The 14658-nt window shown below is 48.0% G+C and overlaps 1 protein-coding gene across 1 annotated transcript; it reads left to right on the top strand.

The window, feature by feature from the left end:
- The first annotated feature begins 558 nt into the window (after positions 1–558).
- On the top strand, positions 559–13294 carry LOC119958405 (homeobox protein Dlx4a-like). The gene is made up of 5 exons (XM_038786920.1): positions 559–667; positions 4755–4883; positions 5557–5810; positions 11589–11690; positions 12347–13294. Exons 1-5 carry the CDS (start codon positions 658–660, stop codon positions 12764–12766), a joined length of 915 nt encoding a protein of 304 aa, XP_038642848.1. The 5' UTR covers positions 559–657; the 3' UTR covers positions 12767–13294.
- The last annotated feature ends 1364 nt before the right edge of the window (positions 13295–14658 follow it).

Raw genomic sequence — 14658 nt, 5'->3', positions numbered from 1 at the left:
CACCTCATTCTCACCACCTCATTGCCACTGGCTCTATTGATGCTGCCCAAGCTGAGGAATGTGTGTGAGCCGCGCACAGAGACCCCAGTCCCTTCCCCTGATCCAGCAGCCTGGCCATGGAGCAGGTTTACCTCAACTTCCATGTCCGCAGCGAACCCTCTGCCCAGGTGGAGGGCTTCTGCTTTGGGCAGGACGGCAGCTATACTGCCAATGGGGCATTCTCGCTTTGCCCTGCTTACCAGCCCCACATCACCCAGGGGGGGCTGATGGAAAGGTCGGAGCAGCTCGGGGCCAACCAGCCTTGGAAGTCAGGTAATAGCAGTAAATTGAGGGAGGAAAGTGGATTTAATGGGATAACTTTCAAGGGGCTGGCACAGAGCGGATGGGCCGAATGTCATCCTGTGCTGTAGCATTCCACATTGATGTGGTCACTGATGATTTCCCCCGGGGATTGGGGGAATAATAAGAATCTATCTGGGACACGGCTGTAAGGTCCCCTTGGGATATTGATCAAAATGACCCATTCATTTCCTATCACTGTCACACACAGATCCCACTTTGAAATCTTTCCCAGGCGCTGCTGTAGGATACTGGCCCGAGCATGTGGAAGCCGAGCTGGAGCAGACGGAGAACAGCAGCACCGCCTCATGTTGCTCTATGGATGATAGTGAGTATTGGGGCGAGACTGGAGAGGGGCGAGACTGGAGAGGGTCGAACTCTCTCTTCTCCCCCTCCTTCCCTTCAGAGTGTCGGTTCTGCGGGATTCTGAATTCTCACCTCCTTCTGTTAGGAATGATTGTAATTTATTGGAAAAGGACACACGGTAAAGTGCTGATTGCTTTCGGCTGGTGCAAAGCAGTTCTGGGCTAATTGTTGTCCCTATGTACAAAAGGAGGTCAACTGGATTCCACTTGTGCTTTGGTCTGGAGACTAAAAGTCCCCCACTAAACTCGGGACCAACTGGCTAGTCCTATAAAGTACAGGTCAGGGGAGATGTTGAACTGCTGGACAGGTAACCTCCTTCCCCATGATCACTGTCAATTTGGACAATTCTGAAAGGCAAGTTGGAAGGAGGCCACTATGAAAATGAAAATGAAATGAAAATCGCTTATTGTCACGAGTAGGCTTCAATTAAGTTACTGTGAAAAGCCCCTAGTCGCCACATTCCGGCGCCTGTCCGGGGAGGCTGGTACGGGAATCGAACCGTGCTGCTGGCCTGCTTGGTCTGCTTTCAAAGCCAGCGATTTAGCCCAATGAGCTAAACCAGCCTCTTTATCTGGCTGTCTTACTCCCTGTCAACTCTGTATCCTCTGCTTCAAATCCCTAACTGCCCTGTAAAGATGTAGCTCTCTCTGTCTCAAGCATTCTGATATCCTGTCTAATGCTATTCCCAACATTACCGTGCAGTTTACTGGTCTGTATAATAATAATCTTTATTTGTGTCACAAGTAGGCTTACATTAACACTGCAATGAAGTTACTGTGAAAATCCCTTCGTCTACTGTGTAGGGTAAACGGGACCTCCTCTTGTGCAAGGATGAGCCTGATACAGTTTAAGGTGGTGCAGAGGGTGCATATGACTCGGGCGAGAATGAGTGGGTTCTTCCAGTGGGTAGCAGATGAGTGTGAGAGGTGTGGGCAGGGGCCAGTGAAACCCGTGCACATGTTTTGGGGTTGCATAGGGCAGCATGGTGGCGCAGTGGGTTAGCCCTGTTGTTTCACGGCGCCGAGGTCCCAGGTTCGATCCCGGCTCTGGGTTACTGTCCGTGTGGAGTTTGCATATCCTCCCTGTGTCTGGGTGGGTCTCAGCCCCACAGCCCAAAGATGTGCCGGGTAGGTGGATTGGCCACGCTAAATTGCCCCTAAATTGGAAAAAATGAATTGGGTACTCTAAATTTACAAAAACAAATGTTTTGGGATTGTGTAAAATTGGGAAGATTCTGGGTGGGAGTGTTCGGGGTCTTAGCCAGGATAGTGGAGGAGGGAGTGGACCCGGACCCTTTGGTGGCGATATTTGGGGTTTCGGAGAAGCCGGAGCTCATGGACAGGAGGAAGGCCGATGTCTTGGCCAAAGATGTGCAGCGTAGGTGGATCGGCCACGCTAAATTGCTCCTTATTTGGAAAAATGAAATGGGTAATCGAAATTTATTTTTTTAAAAAGAGAAAAGAAATGATTGGAAGCAGTGCACCCAGGGACATTTTCTTTTTGGATATTTAAAATCAATTATTTGGGTGCAGAATATTAGAATGCTGAGGAGAGGGTTCAAATATTCAACTCAGGACAGGAATTTAAACTGCAAAATAGCAGCAGTGTTTGGGATTTGTAAACAGGGATGTTTCTGCGGCCAGTTATAGAACTGAAAGGTTGAAGTTATAGAGAGCAGACAGTATAAGATCATACCAGGCTGATGCTGCCAGTGGCAACTATAGTTCGGGCGAGACTGGCATGGTGCCACAGTGGTTAGCACTGCTGCCACACTGCGCTGAGTTCCCGGGTTCGATCCCAGACCCGGGTCACTGTCCGTGTGCAGTTTGCACATTCTCCCCTTGTCTGCGTGGGTCGCACCCCCACAACCCAAAGAGATGTGCAGGGTAGGTGGATTGGCCACGCTAAATTTCCCCTTAAGTGGGGAAAGAAATAATTTTTGCTTTAAATTTGTATTAAAAAAGTTATGGAGTGACTTGAGATTGTGACTGTTGCCACAGAGTGGAGAAGACAGAGAGATTGGAGTTCCACTTTCTCTCTTCCCCCCCCCCCCAACCCCTGTGTAACTGTGTAAGTTAGGGGCTGGTTTAGCTCACCAGGCTAAATCGCTGGCTTTTAAAGCAGACCAAGCAGGCCAGCAGCACAGTTCGATTCCCGTACCAGCCTCCCCGGACAGGCGCCGGAATGTGGCGACTAGGGGCTTTTCACAGTAACTTCATTGAAGCCTACTCGTGACAATAAGCGATTTTCATTTTTTCATTTTTCAACTATTGATAAACCAGTGACAAGGGACCAAATTAAGGAGTGGAGGTTGGGAAATACGGAGTGTGGTTGGAATGTAGAATGTTTGCCAGAGTCCTCCATCCTCGAACAACGAACAAAGAACGATACAGCACAGGATCAGGCCCTTCGGCCCTCCAAGCCTGTACCGGCCATGATACCACCCTTTGCTCAAAACCCTCGGCACTTCCTTGTGCCGTATCCCTCCATCCCCATCCTATCCACGTGTTCGCCAATTTAGGTAATTTGGACATTCTGAATTCTCCCTCTGTGTACCCATTGGCGCAGGAGTGTAGCTACTAGGAGCTTTTCACAGTAACTTCATTGCAGTGTTCATGTAAGCCTACTTGTGACAATAAAGATTATTTTTTAAATTATTTTTTTTTAAAGATGCCTTTTGAACGCCGTTATCTGCTTCCACAGCCTCCCCTGGCAACACGTTCCAGGCACTCACCACCCTCTGTAAAAAAACCTGCCTTGCACATCTCTAAACTTTGCCCCACGGACCTTAAACCCCTGCCCCCTGGTGCCTGACCCCTCCACCCTGGGAAAGAGTGCCTGCCCATCCACTCTATCCATGCCCCTCATAATCTTGTAGACCCCTATCAGGTCACCCCTCAACCTCCGTCTTTCTAATGAAAACAGTCCCAGTCTATTCAGCCTCTCCGCATAGCTAACACCCTCCAGACCCGGCAACATCCTGGTAAACCTCCTCTGCACCATCTCCAAAAGTGCAGTGCTGCCTCAGGACGTCAAGGTCCTCGGGTCACTGTCCGTGTGGCGTTTGCACACTCTCCCCGTGTCTGCGTGGGTCTCACCCCCACAACCCAAAGATGTGCAGGGTAGGTGGATTGGCCACGCTAAATTGTCCCTTAATTGGAAAAAAAACGAATTGGACACTTTAAATTAGAAAGAAAGAAGGGACAAATACAATAAAGCTAATGGGGAACATAGCTGACAAGTTTCTACAAAGAGAAAAATATTAATTAAAAACTAGGACCCCAGTTGGTCCTTTACAGTCAGAAACAAGGGAATTCATAACAGGGAACAAAGAAATGGCGAAGGAACTAAATTTGGACGTTGCTTCTGTCTTCACAAAGGAAGACATGAATAATGTACCATAAGGTCTGAGAAACACAAGTTTTAGTGAGGAGCTGAAGGAAATTAGTATTAGTAAAGAAATGGTTTGCGGGAAATTAATGGAATTGAAGGTGGACAAATCTCCAAATTTCCATTTGCAGAGTGACCCCAGTTTACATTCGTCCCATAGTGCTTCAAGCGACTGAAATGGTGGTTCTGTCCAGCACTCAGAGTGAATGAATCAAGCGCTTGTGTCTTCTCCCCAGCGACAACATTTCTGTTTCCACCTCCCCCCATCCTCCAAATCAGGTGGAAAGGGGGGAAATGGTGGACAAAACATTTGCGCAATCTGAGTGGGGTCGAGACACGAGGGATGTTTGGTATTGACAATGCTTTTTTTTATTTAGAGTACCCAATTCATTTTTTCCAATTAAGGGGCAATTTAGCGTGGCCAATCCACCTGCTCTGCACATCTTTGGGTTGTGGGGGTGAAACCCACACAGACACGGGGAGAATGTGCAAACTCCTCACGGACAGTGACCCAGAGCCGGGATCGAACCCGGGACCTCGGCGTCGTGAGGCAGCAGGGCTAACTCACCGTGCTGCCCTCGCTATTGACAATGTTAAGAGTTTTTAATGTTGCTGCCTCTGTATCTCACCACATAAACGTCTGTCATGTGTTTTTGAAGCTGGTACATCTCCAGGATCTGTTGGAGGTTACGGCTGTGCGTATTCGTCAGGACAAAGTGACTTTGCTGAGACGTCCGACATGGCATTTGTGATCAAAGACGTGAGAACAGGAGCCTCCGCCTCTGTGGGTAAGGAGTGCCTGGAACCCGTGTGGTGAGAGCGCAGGAACCTGTGAGGAAGATCAGATTAGCGGATAGCCCTCGACCCCCTCTCTGTCTCTCTCTCTCCTTCCTCCTACCCTCTTGCACTTTCACGAAGATGTGAAGTTGGAATCATCGCTCCTCGGGCAACTGAATCTGGGAGGGGTTAACAATTTTGGATTTTTAGAAATACAATTAGAGTACCCAATTAATTTTTTACAATTAAGGGGCAATTTAGCATGGCCAATCCACCTAGCCTGCACATCTTTGGGGTGTGGGAAACCCACACAGACACGGGGAGAATGTGCAAACTCCACACGGACAGTGACCTGGGGCCGGGATCGAACCTGGGACCTCAGTGCTGTGAGACTGCAATGCTAACCCACTGCGCCACCATGTGCTGCCCCCCCCCCCCCAGGATCAAAGATGCCACCAAGGTTGTTGCAGTCTGGTTGAGCCTCGGGGTCAATGTCAGGGTGAGGGACGGAGTCCGCAGTGACGGAATGGAGCATTCTCAATATTCCTTTCCCTTTATTTTCTCAATGTTGGAGAAGCAGAATAATAAAATGGAGTAGAGGATGAGGGAAGTGGCGAGAGAAACACTCCTTCAATCTTTCCGGTGTTTGGGAAAGGTCAATAATTGATCTCTTGTTGTTTGCAGCTGCGAGCATTCCCGAGTCTGAGGCAGACTCCCAGGATGATTTGGAAGGGCTCAATGCCAGTGGAGACGCATGGTTAAGTTCTGTAGAGGAGAGGGACTCGAGTGAAGAATCCGTGCCAAAGAAATGTAAAGGTCGGACAATCTTCAGCGCTGATCAGCTCCGAGTTCTTCAACAACATTTCCAGCTACAGCGATACGTTACTGCGTCAGAACGCCAGGATCTGGGCAATGCGATAGGGTTGTCCAGTCAACAGGTAATGTGTGTGCATGGAGAGGAGCCACGGCCATTCAGCCCCTCGAACCCACCCTGCCAGACAATGCGATCATGGCTGATCAAACTGCCAAACATGTACCTATCTCCGATTTAGAATTAGCAACTAATCGAGCATCAACTACTACTTGTCCTCTCTGGGGACTGCCATTAGCACTCCTTCCCCTTGGTTTCTGTGGCCATTAGCACCCGGTTTCCCTGGGTTTCTGTGGCTATGACTCATCTTTCATTCCTACTCCACAGTATAAATATTTCCCACTCTCTCTGTCTGTTAGCTTTGACAAAGAGACATCGGACTCGAAACGTTAGCTCTTTTCTCTCCCTACAGCCAGACTTGCTGAGATTTTCCAGCATTTTCCCTTTGGTTTCAGATTCCAGCATCCGCGGTAATTTGCTTTTATCAACTACTATGTGTGGGAGAGGGTTCCAAACTTCTACCACCCTTTTGTGTGGAGTAATTCTTCCTAACATCTCTCCTGAATGATTTAGCCCTCATTTGTAGACTGTGCCCCCTCCCCTCATCCTAGAATCTCCAACCAGTGGAAACAGTCCTGGGGGCTGGTTTAGCACACTGGGCTAAATCGCTGGCTTTGAAAGCAGACCAAGGCAGGCCAGCAGCACGGTTCGATTCCCGTACCAGCCTCCCCGAACAGGTGCCGGAATGTGGCGACTAGGGGCTTTTCACAGTAACTTCATTGAAGCCTACTCGTGACAATAAGCGATTTTCATTTTTCATTTCAGTCTACCTTTACCTGCCCTGTCTTTTCCTGGTTAATGTCTTAAAGACTTAAATCGGATCACCCCTTCCAAATTCTAGAGAAAACAGGCCTAATTTGTATAATCTCCCCATATAACTTAACCCCTGAAATTCAGGTATCATTCTTATAAACCTATATCGCACCCCCTCCCAGGCTAAAATATCCTTCCAAAGATGCAGTGTCCAGATCTGCTCACAGTGACTCCAAGTGGGGTCTCATCAGAGTTTTGTGAAGCTGCAGAATAACCTCTGTATCTTTTTACTCCAGTCCTCTGATATAAAGGCGAACATTCCATTGGCCTTTTTGATTACTTTCTGCACGTCTGTGGCATTTTAACGATTTATGTACCTGACCCCTTGTGTTTCTTTGGGTATCCGCTGAATTTAGCTAAATACCATTGAGAAAGACGCTGATCTATCCTATTTGGTCCAAAACGGACAGCCTCACACTTGTTTACAGCTGAAAGATACAGTTTGCATTCAGCATGGCCAATCCACTTGACCTGCACGTCTTTGGACTGTGGGAGGAAACCGGAGCACCCGGAGGAAACCCACGCAGACTCGGGGAGGACGTGCAGACTCCGCACAGACAGTGACCCAGCCGGGAATCGAACCTGGGACCCTGGAGCTGTGAGGCAGCAGTGCTAACCATTGAGCCGGCAGAAACACGATTGACCTCCTCTGCGGCAACCATGTGATCACATGCGCTGCCTGAAAGGGGCGGTGGGAGCAAATTCAATAGTAACTTTCAAACGAGGGGGCAGCACGGTGGCACAGTGGGTTAGCCCTGCTGCCTCACGGCGCCGAGGACCCGGGTTCGATCCCGGCTCTGGGTCACTGTCCGTGTGGAGTTTGCAAATTCTCCCCGTGTTTGCGTGGGTTTCACCCCCCACAACCCAAAGATGTGGATTGGCCACGCTAAATTACCCCCTAATCAGGGGAAAAAAACCAAATCAGGTACTGTAACATTGTAGATAGCAGATGAGTAACATATCAGCCATGATCGAAGGGCGGGGCAGACTCAATGGGCTGAATGGCCTAATTCTGCTTCTATTTCTTATGAACTTATGACATTTATATAAGAAAAGAATTGGATAAATACTTAAGTGGAAAAAGTTAACAGGGCTATGGAGAAAGAGCAAGGGGAATGTGATTAATTAGATAACTCTTTCAAAGGGCAGCACAGTGATTAGCACAGTTGCTTCACAGCTCCAAGTTCGATTCCCGGCTTGGGTCACTGTCTGTGCGGAGTCTGCACCTTCTCCCCGTGTCTGCGTGGGTTTCCTCCGGGTGCTCCGGTTTCCTCCCACAGTCCAAAGACGTGCAGGTTAGGTGGATTGGCCATTTTAAATTGCCCTTGGTTTCAAAAAAACATTAGGTGGGGTTAATGTGTTCCAGGGATAAAGGAGATTGGGTGGCGGCATGGAGCTTGAGTGGGGTGCTCTTTCCAAGGGCTGGTGCAGGCTCGATGGGCCGATTGGCCTCCTTCTGCACTGTAAATTATGTGTGTGTGTAAAGAATCAGCGCAGGATCATTAGATCTAATTCTTTAAACTGACAGCCATATTGCCAAAATGTTGACCTCACGTGGCGGTATTAAATTGCATCTGCCGCTTGTCTGCCCATTCAGCTAGTCAGTGTCTTGTTGTAGTCAATTAGTATCTGGGAATATCGGTACTGCCAGGCCCATTGATTCCTTTCTGCAGTTTCATGTTTTTATAGAATAACAAAGGTGGGGGATGACCAGTTGGAGAACAGTGTTGCAAGAGGGAGAAACTTGTGGAATGTGGGTTTGAGTGATTTGATGTCATTCTAACTCATGCCCATTGTCGAGATAATGTGGTCTCAGTATCTACTTTGTGTTCTGTGACAATTCCTTTTTGTGATGTACTCCAGGTTAAAGATGTGCGAATGGAGTGTTAACTAATATGCTCTCTGAATGGGACAGCTGTGACGCTATATTCAAACCTTTCACACCTTCCTACAGTCAGACATTCTGGAGCCTCTGGTGCCTTTTGTTTGGTTAATGAGGTTCTGAACACCTGCGACCAGAGTCTGGGGCCTGCAAACACAGCACAAGGGCACGTCTTGGAGAGCTGGACCTCAGCGAGTAACACGTCAAGTCAGGTTGTAGGTTGGAGCCCATTTAGAAAATTGAGCACACAAATCCCTCTCTAATGGATCTAAAAAATCTTGTGGTACTTCAGGCACTGTGTCGAGTATTGGTCACCTTGTTTAAGGAAAGATGTAAATATGTCACAAGCAGCTGAGAGGAGGTTTACTCGACTAATGCCAAGAATGGGGGTGTTATTTTATGGGGAAAGGCTAGACTTATCCACAAGAGTTTGTAAATGTCAGAGACGATTGATCAAAACTTTTTAGGATTCTGAGGGACATTGACAGGTGAGAGTATTTCCTGTTGTCGGAGAATCTAGAATTTGGAGTCACTTTTTAAAAATAAGGTGTCGCTCATTCAAGAGAGATGAGGAGAATGTTTTTAGGGACAAGAGTAAATGATTCAGTCCCTCGAGCCTGCCCTGTCATTCAATGCTGACCTGTGACCTAACTCTCACATCCCATAATACCTTAACACCTGATCTGTGGGTGGGTGGGGGGGGGGGTTCACAGTGGTTAGCACTGATGCCTCACGGCGCCAGGTTCGATTCTCGGCTTGGGTCGCTGTCTGTGCGGAATCTGCACGTTCTCCCCCTGTCTGCGTGGGTTTCCTCCGGGTGCTCCGGTTCCCCCCCACAGTTCAAATATGTGCAGGTTAGGTGGATTGGCCGTGATAAATTGCCCCTTAGTGTTCAAAGTTGTGCAGGTTAGGCGGAGTTACGGGGTTCAGGTGGGGGAGTGGGCCTAAGTAGGGTGCAGAGTGTCAGTGCAGAGTCGATGGGCTGAATGGCCTCCTGCACTGTAGAGATTCTAAGATAAACCGTCTAAAAAATTCTAGACAAAACAGGCCTAATTCGTATAATCTCTCATAACTTAACCCCTGAAGTCCAGGTATCATTGTTATTAAAAACTATGTAGCAGTCCATGCCAAGACCAAAATATCCTTCCCTTTTTAAAAATGTAATTTAATTTAGATTACCCAATTAATTTTTTCCAATTAAGGGGCAATTTAGCGTGGCCAATCCACCTACCCGGCACATCTTTGGGTTGTGGGGGCGAGACCCACGCAGACACGGGGAGAATGTGCAAACTCCACACGGACAGTGACCCAGAGCTGGGATCGAACCTGGGACCTCGGCGCCGTGGGGCAGCAGTGCTAACCACTGCGCTACCGTGCTGCACAAAATATCCTTCCTAACGTGTGGTGCCCAGACCTGCTCAGTGACTCCAAATAAGGTCTAACCCTCTGGGGGTTGTGAGTTTCTGGAACCTTCCCCTCCAAAGGTAGTGTGAGCAGAGTCTTTGAATATTTCTAAGGCAGAGCGAGATAGATTCTTGACTAACAAGAGGGTGAAAGGTTACCGGGGTTCAGCCAGAATGTGGGGTAGAGGTTACCAGCAGATCAGGCATGATCTTTCATAGAATTTACAGTGCAGAAGGAGGCCATTCGGGTCATCGAGTCTGCACCAGCCCTGGGAAAGAGCTCCCCACCCAAGCCCACACCTCCACCCCATCCGCCTAACCCAGTCACCCCACCTAACCTTTTTTTGGACACTAGGGGCAATTCAGCATGGTCAATCATGGGCAGCACGGTGGCCTAGTGGTTAGCACAACCGCCTCACGGCGCTGAGGTCCCAGGTTCGATCCCGGCTCTGGGTCACTGTCTGTGTGGAGTTTGCATAATCTCCCCGTGTCTGTGTGGGTTTTGCCCCCACAACCCAAAAATGTGCAGAGTAGGTGGATTGGCCGCGCTGAATTGCCCCTTAATTGGAAAAAATAATTGGGTAATCTAAATTTATTTTTTTTAAAATCATGGGCAGCACGGTAGCACTGTGGCTTCACAGCGCCAGCGTCCCAGTTTCGATTCCCCGCTGGGTCACTGTCTGTGCGGAGTCTGCACGTTCTCCCCGTGTCTGCGTGGGTTTCCTCCGGGTGCTCCGGATTCTTCCCACAGCCCAAAGACATGCAGGTTAGGTGGGTTGGCGCTTCCTCTAATCCTTCACGTCATGCACTATCTTTACTTAATGCGTTACTCTGAAATCCTCTGATTAGAATGGGACTTGGTCTCATTGAAACATATCAAACCCTTGCAAAGTCTGACATGGTAGATTCTGAGTGATTCTGAGTTCTGCAAACGCCAGGGTCTGGGACTGGGTGGGGGAGGGGGTCGTCTCAGGGGTAAGGGTTGGCTATTTCAAACGGAGAAGAGGAGAAAATTCTTCACCCAAGAGGATTGTATACTTTGGAATTCTGTCCTTTAGAAAATTGTGGATCTTCACCAGCTGTGTATATTCAGAGCTGCAATGAGATTCTCGGCCATGAATGGAATTGATGGATACTAGTGTCTACAGAAAATGTACAATTTAAGCCATCGCCTTGTTGACTGGTCTTCTGAGTGTCGACAAAAATATAAAATCGTAGATTTTACAGCAGGGGCCAATTCATCCATTCCAATTCTTCAAGAGCATCTCTGCTCACCCCACTCCACTGCCTTTCCTCATAACTGCAATACATTTATTTTCAGATAATTATCTAATTCTCTGATCTAGAGGAATGAAAAATCAATCTTATTTCACTCGTGTTCTGGGGCTTCTTTATGCAATTAATGTTTTCAATGTCTTTCTCCCGCATCCTGGCTTTACACCAAGGGCGACAGAGTTGTGATTATGTGGAGATGCCGGCGTTGGACTGGGGTGGGCACAGTAAGAAGATTTACAACACCAGGTTAAAGTTCAACATGTTTGTTTCAAACACGAGCTTTCGGAGCACGGCTCCTTCCTCAGGTTGTGATTGGCAGTGCTTTATAGGCACAGGGCTTTGAGATAATACTCTGGGGAAATTCTGACGCATAAAGAGTTTCCGTTATAAATAAATTTGTTTTTTTTTTAAGGTGAAGACCTGGTTTCAGAACCGTCGTATGAAGATGAAACGCGCTCTGAAGGAGCCAATTGCTGTCCCTCAAACTGGCTTCCTGCACACGGACCTGTCTCAGGTGAGTTTGTGTTGCTATCCAGTTTCACAGCTGGGAGTTCACAAGGGACTGAGGGTGGCCTGTGGAATGATGTACACGGTAATGTTTTTTTTGGAAGGGGGGGGGGCTTTTGCTTTTTCGGCCACATCTTCCTTCTGTATCATCATGAATTTGGACCAATTGCAAAGTGAACAATAAACTTTGTTGTTTGCTGCAGACAAGGTTCTATCCATTGAGAATCCCCGGGCGAGGATAAGATTCAAAGTGAGGGTGGCAGGTAGGATGTTTCTTCCAACCAGTCCGTGTCTTCATCTTCCAAAGCAGCAATGTCTTAATCCCAAATCCTGTCCTATCCCAACACCTCTTTTTTTTGGTCTACCATCCAACCTATTAAATGCTGAAATATAAGCTGAAAATACTCGGCCAAGCCATAACTGTGGAGAGAGAACCCAGATATGGAGACTCCGGCGTCGGACTGGCTGAGCACAGTAAGATGTCTTACAGCCACCAGGTTAAAGTCTGCTCACCTGAAATGGTGGAAACGTAGATATTAGAAGTGAGGAGAGAAGAAAGACTGATGGGGTGGAGAGTATCTGAGATTAAATGATTTTCAAAACATAATGGTGCTGAGTAAATTGGAAGTTGTGTTCACTGTAGTTTGTTTTTCTTTCTTGCAGAATAACCCTGTGGTGTTGGGGATGCCATCAGATTACATGAAGCACCAGTTTAATGGCTATTCACTTCCTCAGCTACTGCCCAGACAGGTTGTACCATCTCCCAGTGAGCAGTGGCCCAGCCCAGGGTCTGTATATCCCAGTTTGGGGAAATTCCAGTCTACGGTCATCAAGAGTGAGTTACAATATACTAATCAGTCTGTCAACTTCTCCATTAAGAAGGAAGCGATTGCACTCTCCTCCCGGCCAGAGCTGGAGCCAATGAAGATCCCAGTAACTTCCTACAGTCACGGCATGCCAATGCAACACTTCTCACTCCAACGTGCCCTGTCCAGGCCTGGCCACTTCCAACACGGCCTGTCATATGAGATGCCAAAGCCTGCAGGGGACGAACTTCACTATGAAAAAGTTATCATTTCCTAGCTTCCACTGGTGTTTGGCTGAAGAAATTAACCTTTTTTATTCTCACGTTCCACATACAAAGAATCGTTGGGTTGTAGAGGGGAGGTTATGGGATACACAAAGCAGAGAAATAAAACTGCTGCCACATTACAACCGGGGTCCTGCCTTCGGGTGACTGACGATCCCGTGCACACTCTCCCCTCTCAATCCTCGGGTGATGAACCCTGAAAGGTCCCTCCCTCGCTCTCCCCTCCCTCGCTCTCCCCTCCCTCGCTCTCCCCTCCCTCGCTCTCCCCTCCCTCGCTCTCCCCTCCCTCGCTCTCCCCTCCCTCGCTCTCCCCTCCCTCTGGCCGTCTGGTTTTGCCACATTCTTTTTAATTTTTGACACCAATGCCAAAGGGCTTTCCAATATCAGTCCAACTATTTTGAAAGGGCTCAATTCCCGTAACAGCCTCCCCGAACAGGCGCCGGAATGTGGCGACTAGGGGCTTTTCACAGTAACTTCATTTGAAGCCTACTCGTGACTATAAGCAATTTTTTTTTTTTTTTAGGGGCTGTTTAGCTCATAGGGCTAAATCGCTGGCTTTGAAAGCAGACCAAGGCAGGCCAGCAGCACGGTTCGATTCCCATAACAGTCTCCCCGAACAGGCGCCGGAATGTGGCGACTAGGGGCTTGTCACAGTAACTTCATTTGAAGCCTACTCGTGACAATAAGCCATTTTCATTTTCATATGCTTTGCAACCTCATATTATTTTTATATCTGCTTCTGACAAGATTGTTAAAAACAAACCTATGAAGAATAAGAAATTAACTTTGAATTTGTCCGGCCCATTACCACGTCTGTGCCACTCGATCACTGGAACTGCCAAGGAGTGACTTTCATTCCCAGTTCCCCACTTTCTGAGCTCATTTCCTGTGTTTGGCGGAAGGGGTGAGGAAATCTCGACAACCAGCACCTACTCCAGAGATTAACTATTGATTTTAGATTTTAATCACCGCTAAAACTCAACCTGTGTTCCAGAGTCTGGCCTCTGAACTCCCACTGGGCCTGGTCGGGGAGACCAGAAAGCGACGGCTGTGATATTCTACTGTCGTGTCTGATTTACACATTGCCTGAAATGTTTTTGCTGTCATTTTGTAAACCGAAGACTTCAATAAAGCTGCAGGATTCTCTGTCTGAATGGTTCTTTTTATAACTCACAGTTAGTCACATGGGCAGCACGGTAGCACAGTGGTTAGCACTGTGGCTTCACAGCGCCGGGTCCCAGGTTCGATTCCACGCTGGGTCACTGTCTGTGCGGAGTCTGCACGTTCTCCCCGTGTGTGCGTGGGTTTCCTCCGGGTGCTCCAGTTTCCTCCCACAGTCCAAAGACGTGCAGGTTAGGTGGCTTGGCCATGATAAATTGCCAAAAAGGTTAGACGGGGTTATTGGGTTACTGGGATAGGGTGGAAGTGAGGGCTTAAGTGAGTCGATGCAGACTTGATGGGCCGAATGGCCTCCTTCTGCATTGTATGTTCTATGTCAAAGCCTGGATTCCAGTGTGGGAAAGTTCAGTGGTCTGAGTTTCTGTAGCACTTTTTAACAATCAAATAGTTTAAAGTGAGTCAACTTTCGACACAGCAAGCTGCCACCAATCTTTTTTATTAACAGTGGAAATACTCTGTTATAGGCAGTGTCTGTGGGGGGAAGAAATGAAAAGTTTAATCAGAACTGGAAAAGGGTTTAAAGATGTTTCCGGGTTAAAGCGAGTGTGGGTGTGAGGGGAAGGAGTGGATAGAAGTTATTACCTGACTGCGGGAAAGATGCACAGAAAAATGTGCTTGAAAACGGAACATGGGACGAAAGGAGATGGTTTAAGGGAAGCTTTGTAAAGAGCACCAGCAGAAACATTTCCAACAGTTGGTCTCCGTG

The sequence above is a fragment of the Scyliorhinus canicula genome, chromosome 29 (assembly GCF_902713615.1).
Source record: "Scyliorhinus canicula chromosome 29, sScyCan1.1, whole genome shotgun sequence".
Taxonomy (NCBI): domain Eukaryota; kingdom Metazoa; phylum Chordata; class Chondrichthyes; order Carcharhiniformes; family Scyliorhinidae; genus Scyliorhinus; species Scyliorhinus canicula.
This window is presented reverse-complemented; position numbering and strand designations above follow the sequence as displayed.

Coding starts and splice junctions, on each gene's coding strand:
- LOC119958405 (XM_038786920.1), top strand. Junction 5,811..11,588: donor TAGGGTTGTCCAGTCAACAG/GTAATGTGTGTG, acceptor TTTTTTTTTAAG/GTGAAGACCTGGTTTCAGAA. Junction 11,691..12,346: donor TGCACACGGACCTGTCTCAG/GTGAGTTTGTGT, acceptor TCTTTCTTGCAG/AATAACCCTGTGGTGTTGGG.